The sequence below is a fragment of the Lampetra fluviatilis genome, chromosome 29 (genome assembly GCF_964198595.1).
Source record: "Lampetra fluviatilis chromosome 29, kcLamFluv1.1, whole genome shotgun sequence".
In the NCBI taxonomy this organism is placed as follows: Eukaryota; Metazoa; Chordata; class Hyperoartia; order Petromyzontiformes; family Petromyzontidae; genus Lampetra; species Lampetra fluviatilis.
In genome coordinates, this window is record NC_136303.1 from 10,849,287 (window position 1) to 10,861,701 (window position 12,415).

Consider the following 12,415-nt stretch of genomic DNA (forward strand, 5'->3'; position numbering starts at 1 on the left):
CAGTAGGGTGGGTAGAATAATACTTAGGGTAATATTATAGACGAAGGTATAGAGTGGTGTATAGTAATACAGTATATAATTTAATGTTGGATTTGTCTATGGTAGTATATAGTACGGGGTAGACCCGTGTGATGTAAGAGAAAAAAGTTTAGCTGGAAGCATATTATATTTTTTGCGACATAGAATTGTAATGTATTACTTACTGTTAGTAGTTCAGCTTATTGGAGAGTATATTTAGTATACTGATGATACTATGTAGTTTATACTTTAGTTTTTTACGTGGTTGTTTAGTAACTGCAGCTACATACTATTAACATTCCTTCCCTTTGTTAATGCTACCCCCATCCCCTCCCTTTGATGCTGCTAATCCTGCATAATGCACGGGCATAATATGACTTTGAAACCACCCGCCCACCTCCTACGCATTTCCCATAAATATGCTAAATTCCTCTTGATATGCAAATTATTTTGTCAAGGTGCTCTTCTTCCCCCCTCCAACCCAGCTTGAATATACGCTCCAAGCTTGGTGGTGTTTCATTCTTTACCTGAGGACGGCTGCTTGCGTTGTGGCCGAAACGTCGTGAGATTTATTTTATTATGTTTTATTTTTATTATTTTATTACTTCCCTTCTACGTGACTTTACCGAAAGAACCAAGAAGATGTCTCCCTGCAGTCACGAAAGCTTTAAATCGAAACTCATACACATTATTCGCATACAGTGCATCTCATACATCTGGGGTCAATACAAGGAGTTCTTCTTTGTAGCTACTCAGCAGTGAAGAGAATAGCTCCTGCGATGTGAATGTGGAATCTCCATCGCAAGCAGAGTGACACCAACAGAGACGAGCAGTGGACACACGACTCACATCAGTGGTGGGTGACATCTGAACCATTCGTAAGAACATGGCCACCCTTCTCTTCACTGATTCACACTAACCAATCTGGTCAAACAAATCTCCACGACCAACACTATTTAAAAAATATAAAATCGGTTTTTATGTTATTTTGCCAAGGCCCACTGAGCGATGTAGCTCTTTTTCAGAAGTGACCTAGTCACATATGATAGCTCAATACGTGGACATTCATAGCAGCCAATTACTCGAAAATGCATGTTTCTGAATGGGGAGGAAAAAATCTGGAGGACTCAGAGAAAATTCCACACGACCACAGGGAGAACATGCAAACTCCAAATATACAGACATCAGGGTCGGGATCGAACCCTGTATAGGAGGTGAGGTAGTTAACATCTTGTCACCGTAGTTAACATCTCACTACATGCTATGGGGGGTGGTCCTTCATCCAGCAGTGGATTGACATGGCTGAAATTTATTCATATTCCTTTGCAATACTTTAGAATAGCCGATGTGCTTAGTAATGCTCAGCATTTTATTCGTATTATTACAGAAAGTAAAAAGTGATGATAAAGAGAAAGAGTGGCGTGTGTTATTAGCAGACCTTTCGACTCTTCTTGAGAAAAAAATAAGATGCTGTGATTAACTTTCCCCATGTGACCTGTCAATTATCTGAAGTTGGGTGGAAAAAATAAAAAAGGTACAGTATATAAATTATATATAAGTTATATATAAATTATGAACGCACATTCCACACCAGCGAAAGTGAACTGCCAAGAGATGATAACATAGGCAACCTGTTCCCACCTCTCCCATGTAAAAAAAATTATTTAATCTTCCATTTTTTTGTGCCACGGAGTGTACAATACCAGTCAATGTCTTACTTTACAACCCTATCACGATAATGTTTGGATTTTAGGCAGCGGCTGCTGCTTCAAAAAAAAAACTACTGTGTCGTGATACCAAATAAAAATTGTTGATGAAAACATCATCAATCAAAGTCAGGCGAGCAACTTGGATAATTAACGATTGATACCCTCTCTAAATTTAACGGGACACATTTCTGCCATGCCCAGCGCGTGTATTAACATAACAATTTCCGCATACATGCCAATCAAAACATTCTCTCTCAATAAGTTGCATAGCTGTTAGATGGCACTGTGGAAAATGTTGTCATGATTGACAATCAGAACATTTCTATTTAAATTTCCAATCGAGGTTCAACAGCCCCGAATAATATATAAATCAAATACAACATTGTGAGAAATCAATAGCAGTTCTATGGATGGATTGTTCTCACCATAGAAATGTGGAATTTACATTCGAGGCCCAGAGCCACAAATGAGAATGACCATCATTCAACACTCGTTTCAGCAAATACCTTAACTTTCAATTTGCTTCCAATCCACAATTGGGAGTGTATCTTTATATGCACTGCAAAGGGTGTTCTTCGTATGGAAACCAATGTAAAATGTTGAGTTCTCACAGCTGGAATATGCTAGACTTGATTTAATGACTCTTTGCACAGTCTTTTGGTTACCGAGCTGAGCACATTCAATCACTGCACTTGTGCATGCAGTTTAATTACGTGTGGCTATAAATTTGATTCTAAGACCAGTTCTTGGGTTTAAATTCGTGCCTACCCACCACTCTCAAAATGTATTAATGTCGCCGATAGGGATTTTAAGGGGTTGACTGTGAAAACTGGCTTTCTGGCAAAATTTAACAAATCCTACCAACTTGTTCATGAACAAAGCTAAACGGAAAACAAAATAGAAGGCCCCCTATTTTTGCCAAAGCCCGAGTGGAAGGGCAATCGTTTTCATGAAGTGGAAAATGCAACATATCTTGCATTTTTCGTGAGATTATTTTTGAATTCACGCAACCATGTGTGCGTGTTTCCTTGAGGTTAATGCTTTACAAGGAATGAGAACGAGAAAGACAGATGCCTCAAACGAGGCAGTACAAATGAGACCGTAGAGATGCGATGGTACGAATGAGACCTCGCATGAGAGCCGGAACAAACAAAGAGGGACAGGACAAACGAGATGGCATTGTATCGACAGTACGAGATGGTGCAAACGGGACAAATGGCTCCGACATGACAGTGCAAATTAGACATTTCAGATGGTGCCAAAAGTACAAATCAGATAGACAGGATACGTGAGGCAAAAAAGTACCAATTCGCACTGCAAATCATGGCAATCCATGTGTAGTGACATCGCGGGATGTCACTATTTAATGCCGGCCCTAGATAGGCACAGCGTGCGATGTATTGACATCGCGGACACCACGAGGATGTGGGGGCAGTACCGCCCCTAGAGGGGCTCGGTGAGCTCTGATTGACAGCGCTGGATGGCATCACGCTTGGCGTGCAGTGCCAGCCCTACAGGATAGGGTGTGGAAGTGCCGGCCATAGGAATGGGGTTACTATAGGCCATGGCACTCCGGTTGACCCGAGAGGATACGTGACCGGTTACGTGTACAAAGGGCCCCACGTGGGGGTTAGGGGTGGTCACGTGTCAGGATCGAGATCCTGCTGGAGGATTCTGGAAGGTGGTCGTGGCCAAGGGCGGGGCCAGCCCCACCACAGAGGATATAAGCCGGGTCCCCCAGAGGGACCGGCGCTGTTGTTCACCCTGAAGAAATCTACATTCTACATCCTACAGAGTCTCCAACACGTGGACCAGGATCCAAGCTGTGGTCCGGTCCGTTGTAGCTAGTTACGGTGTGATTAGCGTAGTTAGCCTGGTGGTCACCACCATAGGTTGTTATTCTGTTAAGGAGTAGTTACCCCGGGTGTTGGTGTTAATAAATGTGTTGCCTCCAAAGAGTACGTCTGCGACTCAGTTGAACTCACGACACATGTACCATTTGAGGTCCGCTAATGGCCACGCATTATATCAGCCAATCCTTCTCAAGCACTGGAACCAATGTTCCAGCTCGTTCATTAATAAGCCCTGTAAAAAATGTAAGAAAAAAGGAACGATATTTTATGCAATTATTGCCCGGCATTAATATAATTTTGCTTAAGAAAGTTTCTGCTCACTCAGTATGTTATTACTTCAAAACAGATCTCACCTCCTCAAAGTCAGAGCACAGACAAATGTTAATGTGAATGTCTGTGGCAGCACCGCCAGTTCTAGCTAATGGGCATTTGCAAATGTTTTAAATTAACATCCTGTGCAAGTACCATCAAAGACACCACTTATATTCTCTCGCCAAAGGCTACGGGACATAATGCAGTTCCATTTTAATGCTGCAGGCCTCTATTGCTACGCTCTACTTAATGTAAATTTTAAGTTTCAAAGACTGCACCAGATTCTGCACATGTAGATGATGGAATATGTCAGCTGGAATCAAGACGAATTAAAGATCACACGTATAATATTTTAACGTAATTACTAGCTGTAAATAAACTGAAAGGATGATGGACGGTGGTCAAGAATAACAACGGAGTGGCAGCCAAGGAAGCGAATGCATCCCAGCCGACATCCACCAAGGAGATGGAGCATTACACACAAAGTGTTTGCCGCAAATGAACCACGATACTTTGCTGATCTCATCACGGAACATAAACGATCACACAAACTCCGGTCATCCTCGCACTGGCTCTTGGCTGGCCATCGAACAAAGACGGTCACCGCATCGCGTGCTTTCAGATGCACTTCTGAGGCCGTCTGGCATGCTCTTCCTTCTGATATTAAGAAGACACTGGCACTATGCACTTTGAAATCTCGATTGAAAACTCCTTTCTTTGAGAACTGATTTTTGTGCTTAGTTTATTTGTCCTTCGCTCACACCTCCGATTGAGCACGGTTGGCTACGCACGGTGCGAAACAAGTACAACTTACATATACACATGTATAACGGAGCAATGAAGTCAGTTCATATGCAGGTGCTGGGTGCATTATCACATAGCTGTATCATGAGAGGTTTTGGCAGCTTGGGAAGGCCTTCAGCCAGAAGTGGGTTGATGATGATAATATTAACCTCAATTTATAACGCCCACATATTTCATAAATTGGACACATTGGTCGATTGAGAACTTGGAAGTCATGAATGATGATGATGAGAACAGGCCAGGTGGCACAGAGTACACGACTCATATTGTGAAGTTTGGATTCCTGGTCAGAGATCAACTCAGTCCTTCATCCCTCTAGGGTTATTACAATTTGTAGAAGGTCAATAGTGGTCTTACTGTTGAGTTATTGGCCCCTGTCATATATATATGGAATTTCCACCATTGGCCCAGTACATAACATTTTTTTATAGATTATAATAGCTTGCAAAGTATGGTGTGAACAAGCAATCGCTGGGTTGCACTACCTGCTCACTGAAGTCAACATTTCAAAAGCAAACCTCTTCTCCAATGAGCACTGCTTGGCATTCCTATCCCTTAGCAGCCCGAGCTCATGGCAGAGACCAGTTCACCCATCGGACAATGACTGGTGACTACCCGCAAGCATTGGACATTTTATTAACCCCGGTGATGTGATGAGCCAAGCAGATGCAGAACTTGAGGATTCCCTAGTGGGGAATGGTCCTGAAATTGCAAATTTTTTCACTGGTAATCCTAAATAACACCTCAACTTTGAGGTCTAAATTAAGGAGTGTGGGGGGGGGGTGGTGATCTCCCCCCCATCATTGCATCTCATAGCCCCCTGTTTGTATGATTGTGAGGCAGGTCAGAATCCGAATCTTTATTTATCTTGGAGAAATCTGATGAGCTATGAAGCTCTGTGCCACTCTGCGGCACATGCACCACAACCGCAGGCTCTGGCGTGGCACCGAGGAACAAACCTTGAAGCACTCGTCGGTGGCAAAGAGCTTGGCCATGGCGCAGAGCGGCACAGCGGCCGGGTCGCCCAGGTCCAGCGCTCGTGCCGCGTTCCGGATCATGAGCCTCGATGCCACCAGAGACGTGGCCATCTCAGCCAGCCGGAACTGCAGGTACTGCGTGGGGACGGGGTGGCAGGAGTGCATGGGGGTACAGATAAAACAAAATAGTTTCAAGCTCGCACTTATGTTGGCGTTAAACGGGCAAGAACCCCCAGAGAGACGAGTGTCGGTCAATCTGGGTTACACAAATGACAAAAGCAGTAACATCAAAACTGAGGACACCAATTAAGCAAACAGAAATGAGAGAAAGAACCACGAATAAATGAAACAAAAAAAATCGAAATCAAGCATAAATAACGACATTTGCTAAAGAAAAAAGAAAACAGCATGCAAATAGAGTCAATATGAAATGTGATACATTTCCAGTAACAAAAGTTGACTTGGACAAATGACTTAAAAAAAACCCAACACGAGCTACAGAAATATCAAAGTAGATTCAGCGTTATTATTACTCGAGTATGCAACAGACAGGAATATATTTGAAATATAAGGGGAGAGGGTAGAAGGGAGGAGGTGGGGGAAGACAGACAGGGACTCCAGTTTCCACCCACACGCAAAATACTCATGAAAGAAATAACAGCCAAACAACTCATTGCGGAAGTCTACTGAATAAATCTTGAGGCCTTCCTTGTATAAACTAAAGAACAGGTATGTATTCATATGAATATGTTACGTATACATATATTACATCGGAGAAATGCGAGAGATGGCATCGGCAGCTTGAGGATACCTTCATGCAGCAGTGGATGGACCACGGCTGATAATGATGATTTTATTTGCGCTTCTACATGGAATATATTTGGTGTCCCGGTGAAACCAGATGGTTTATTTTTGCTGGCTCTAGACAACTCGTTAATAAAGCCATCTCGCACAGCCACACGGGAGAATCAAGCCCTGGCAGAGACACGTCTTGGGTCACCCCGTGGACCAAGCACAGACACTGCATGTTTGGCTTCCAGCGCAGCCCAAGCATTGAACCCTGTCTCTCGGGGCACCTTGTACTGCCAATCAGCCTCACTGTCACACAGCACTGTCCAGGCATCATGTGCTCCCGACAATCCCTGAATTCACCACTTCCTCCACAGAACATCACAGGAATGTTGCTGCTGTAGTACAATTGTTATTCGCACACTGGACTTGTAGTCCAGAGGTTGCGGGTTCCATCTCCATCGTCCTTGAGGCCCCAACGTATCGCTACCATTTCATTCCTTTGGTCTGATTCTGCAACTGTTGTAAGCTGCCCGAGTGCAGTACAACTGTCAAAGATAAGGTAGAGCACAGCAGAGCAATGGGACTTAGATAATCATTGCCAATGACATCCAGATTGACTTGTTTCATCTCATCCACCCTGTGTTTATTCACCACACTGAAGGTAACATTCCCCTACCTGCTACTGCCCTCCCACTACTCCACAGTGTAATGCCCTCTCACCGTCACCTTACTTGTAACCTTGCTCCGTTCAAGAAATGTATGAAGAGAAAACCAGACTCGCTTTGTAGGGATCAGAAGCCTCAGGAGCACTAACCCCTAAAGTTGCATGACTAACCCGGAAGTCATTCTCTTCCAACTTAAATAGTGCTGCTCGTTGCTGGTCGCTTGGTGTTTTGGGCTTTAAGACCTGTGCTCAGGAACTGTGATGAACACACAAAAAAAAACACTTAGAGATGTATAGCTACTCATTGTCCTACCAACCATAACCCAGCATGACATGTGCTCGACTAGGATACCACAGAGCTGGGAAGGGCTGTATTTCTTGTAGATGTCAGTTATCGACTAGAAACCAAGAGCTCGTTTCACTTGTGTTTTTAAGCAAAAATAAAAACGGAATGAGTTGTTAATTGTAATCAAAACACGTTGAGCATTTGTGCTACAGTGAAATGCCACGAAAAAATAATACAAAAACACCTGTGTCTGCTTAAAAACAAAGTCAATGTAAATGTGGCGTGTTTACATTTCTGTAGGGAAGAAAATCGAAGTAAAATATAACATGTCTGCATGTGCAACTATTTTTATCCTAAAGAATCACTTAACATTCATGTGGTGCTAAAATAAATGCACCTATGCATGAATATTAAATGACACTCTTTTGACAACGACCCCAGATATTAGCGCAGGCAAAGTCAGGTGACCTACACCACCCCAAGAACACAGGGCACGTCTGTAGCAAGCTATCCCGATAAGGGTTCATTGAGAATGTCATCTTGCGCTGAGATGGTTTTACAGCAGTAAATGGTCTCAGCTCATTCAGAAATAACACACTATAAGTGAATGCAAATATAATCAGAACTCCATTCTGTGTCTCCTAATATAAAACGGTCTTTTTTATACCCCATCCGCCTATTGTCTTCTAGACAAATATTACCCAACAGCATTTGTTAAAAAAGCAAATTCTGGACTGGTTTCGACCTTCGAGGTCTCATCAGCTAAGTTAGGCTCGCTAAGCAAGTGCTGCTGGGCCCTCAATCTAAATGATGGGGCCATGTTCAATGGAGAATGCAATATTGTACACAAACACATTGTGCGTTGTTGTGGAACATAATCGGTGCTATCTCCACATGTAAATAAAATATGAGTCCATCGGCTTATTGGCTAATGAAATTCCAGTATCAGGTAAACAATTAAATGAAAACTAATCCTGTTGTTGGAACACGCATATTTTAATATTGTCTTTGTGCCATTTCATTTGTATTGAATCCATAATAGAGGTTTTTGCATTAGATCATGTAAATATAAATGTGTCGCTAAAGCTACCACCACCCGACACAGCCAATTAGTAAAATTTCTCCACATTTCTGGCGATCACCTGATGATGCTGGTTGTGATTCGTGGCAAAACGTCGTACTCGAATTGTAAATGTTGTGGGTTTACTCTCCACCACACCGGTGTGCTGTACTAGTAACAAATTGGCATGTTTTGTTTATGTGACAAAACTTACTAATTGGCTGTGTCGGGTGGTGGTGGGTTTAACGACACATTCATATGTATGCGATTTAACCCAAAAACCTCTATTATGGATATTGGTCGCAAAAGCCTACGCGTTAAACTGCATTGAAATTCTTACCGAGTTTTAATATTCATATTTTTTTAAGGGCTCTGAAATATTTGTCCCATACATAAGACGCATAAAATATTCACACACAACACATATGGCCAATGCATACGCACATTTTAAAAGAGTGCTTTTACACAAGATGAAATTGGGGCGCTCATAAAAAAAACCCACACATATGAGAAGATGAAACATGAACCATCAATTAAACCTTGTGGCGGGAACCCGGGGTCCCATAAGCTCTCGCATAAACTGCGTTGCGACGTCATTTTATGTCTGTTGAATGCGAACGATACGGCAATCTATTCCTCTCGACGAGCTCTACACGATGCGCTAATCAAAGTTTCAAAGTTTAGTTTTTTTCTGCGCATTCGACCTCGCTGCGCTTGCACGACACGACAACAGAATGATCCGCGCCAGGTGGGTCGCGGCGTTTATGTGCGCGGTGGGACGGAGTCGCCAAAATAAATACATTAATTGCGATTTTGACTTCCGTTTATTCGGGACCACGGGGTCCCGCCATAAGGTTCAAGTATAGATTTGACAGAAGTCCACCTCGCTGTAATGTCATCAGCTGGCTGCCCACACATACACAATGTGATCTCCTCTGCGATCTGTCAACGTTGACTCTGCTCGTTCTGGAAGGGTGCATGCCTCTCTGCAGGTGAAGGGTGCCTTATTAAGGGCACGAGTGAAAAGTTCAGGAGGTGACAGGGGGCTTGGCTCGGGGGACTGATGTAATGTCAGGGCACCGATATCTTGGGTTCAAATCTGGGCAGCCACCCGTTTATTTAACCACGTGCCTCAAGTGGAGGGCATTGGTGGTCTCAGCCTGGCCAACAAGGCCTACGCAAAACAAACGAAGGTCAGCTCTGACGAATACAATGTAGACCTGTATCGGACGATTGCTACACGGGGAACCACTTTTTTTAGTTTAAAGATTCGTCGGGTATGCGCAGCGTTGCATAAGAGAGGTTAAATTCAGGGACCCCAGAAATAGGAGGAATGGGAGACCTTTATTTCAGAAGCATGCGAGGGCCCGTTGAGACCACACAGTCCATTTCCCCTATAATATGACTGCCATATTTCTGCGGCGTCACCATGTGGGACCGTTTACAATTGCATACGAAGGGGGGATTCCAGCTCGTGACACACCTTGAATCACGGTGCAAATGGGAGGTAACTGCATATAACAATACGTGATTTATGGCATAAAATTCAATTTATTTTTACTTAAAAATCTGCATGAAAAGGGAGGGAAATTTGAGGTGTGTCGGCCCAGAGCTGTTTCCATTCAGGTAGGAAGCCTTCGAGTAAAATTTAATTCGTAATGGTAAACAATTAATAAGCGCCAACTTATTTACATGGAGAAGAATACCTACACATGCATAGCCAGGGTGGTCAATAAAATTAGTACCATTTTGTGCAAGTAATGAGCGGTCATCTTATGGAGATATCGGATCCACCATGGGGAAAGTGGCATTTCCACCAGCGCTTTAGGGTTGACACCTGGACTGATATCAGGGTAACTTACAACGTCAGCCTGCATATGATCAGTCTTCTGAGGCTTTTAAACCATTAGAACAAATTTACTGTTCCTTCAATTGCCATCGCCAACGCGCATCAATCCAGCACTTTTCATAAGTTAACAGCTTTATGCAGAAGTGCATTTAGTAAATCTCGTTCGTTTACTAAATTTACAGTAAATGATTTTATGGCGACGTGTGTCGACAAGTGACTTAACTAAGCAGATCGCTTATAAAATTATTTAACGCAATGTACCAACGATCAAATTGTAATTGCCTCAAGCTGGAAAGCAGCCAACCCATCGCGTTGGCTCGGCACTGATATTTAAAGTTTGAGTAGAATTGAAGCTAAAATGAGCCTATCATTTACCACAGTAGCCTAAGGCACTGCCCACTGTAATAAAATTGGCAATCAGTTGCAAGTCTGCAACATTAAGAGTCAACACAAAGGTTCAGAATGTCCTAAACTGCAAAAGTTAGCAGTTTTCATTAGTTCACCACCATAAAGGTTTAGCTTGGGGCACAGAGTATATAGGCATGAGTTGGATTCAAATGTCATTTGTAAGCGTGTGCGTGCATGGGTTCATGCAAAAAGACAAAGATCCCCCCAATAGCCTTAACAGACTGTTGGGGAAAGTGGTGATGTTTACACACCGCACCAGGTAATCATTTGAGGCTGAGTCGACCTAGCGGATGCCCCGGACCAGTTTAGAGAATCGTCTGAACTGGTCCCGGACGGGAATCGAACTCGGGTCGCAAGGTTCGTAGGGCGGCGTGCTAACCACGAGACTACCGCTCCCGTTCATGCATACATGAGTAGTGACTGGGAATGTCACTGTGTGGTGCCGGGCCTGCGAGGCCACGGCGGGATGTCGACTGTTGTGTGTACACCCTAGACACGGGGTGAAGTACCAGCCCTAGTGGGGGCATGGGTGAGCGCTGGTTCAGTGCAGTGGCACCACGCACAGCGTGCGGTGTGGGCTCCCGTTGAGAGAGCCAGAAAGTATCAGCCAGCTAGGGTTACGTTGGGGGCATGATACTCTGGCTAACCTGGGGACACGTGACTGGATGATACTGGAGGGGGGCCACCGGTGGAGGGGGCCAAAGGGTGGTCACGTGGTCCAGAAAGAACTCTCGAGAGCCTTCGGGCAAGGGCGAGAAAGATCGAGAAGGTGGACGGGGCGAGAGGCGGAGCCAGCCCCAGCCCGGCCCAATATAAGGGGGGCCCTGTGAGGGGCTCGGGGTTCTTACTGTTGGAGAGGCAGGAGATCCACGTCTAGCTTGAAGAAGCCTCCAGCCACGCGGTCCGGGACCCAGCTTGTGGTCCGGACCGGGATAGTGGAACCGTGTCTAGTTTCGCCGTAGCGTGGTTAGTTGGGCGGTCACCACCCGAGTGTGTGTTGTGTTAATAGCCTCGAGTATGTTGTGCAAATAGTTTAATACAATGTGTTGCTCCCTAAGACAACGTTTGCGACTCAGTTGGACTCACTACACATGTACACATACACACACCATGGAAGCTCCTCCAATTACCTTCATAAACTGTTTGGGCAAATGCTGTTCACGAGCACCCATTAAGGACAAGCGTGGAGTATGACAGGGAGGTGTGTGGCCAGCACCACACCTGCCCACTTTGTCTCTCTCTCTCCCCAGTGCTGAGTCTCACACCCAGCACGACGTTCTCATTTGAGGCTGACTCGTCTTGAGTGGTGAACACACAATTGGTACGCACCACCATATACCAACAAGTTGTGCATGGTGTGGTAAAGTGCGAGTACTGACAACCTCTGACCAGTGAGGAAGAGTAGGCTAAAATATCAGCAGTTGCATTACTAAGCAATTGCAGGCCTACGCCTTTATCTTGTGCGAGTGGTCGCTCAAGCCAAGTTCAGACACAGTGCAAGACATCCCAGTGTTCAAATGCAAAATAGACTGGATCAACATTCACAATCAGTTGAACATCTCTAACAGCTCTAAACGAGTCAATGCTAATGTTCACAATCTTCAAAACTACACCCCCACACACACACTAGTCGTAAGGCCTATAAGCCTGAACGCATATATTGGCATGCATGGTTTAAAATTA

The 12,415-nt window shown here is 44.2% G+C and overlaps 1 protein-coding gene across 3 annotated transcripts in view; it reads right to left on the bottom strand.

Moving 5' to 3' along the window:
• ACAD8 (acyl-CoA dehydrogenase family member 8) overlaps positions 1-12,415 on the bottom strand; it is a 600,270-nt gene that overhangs the window by 59,645 nt on the left and 528,210 nt on the right. For all 3 annotated transcript variants that reach the window (XM_078870130.1, XM_078870132.1, XM_078870133.1), the window contains one exon: positions 5,656-5,808. In XM_078870130.1, coding sequence (XP_078726256.1) covers positions 5,656-5,808 — 153 coding nt within the window. The remainder of the gene's footprint in view (positions 1-5,655; positions 5,809-12,415) is intronic.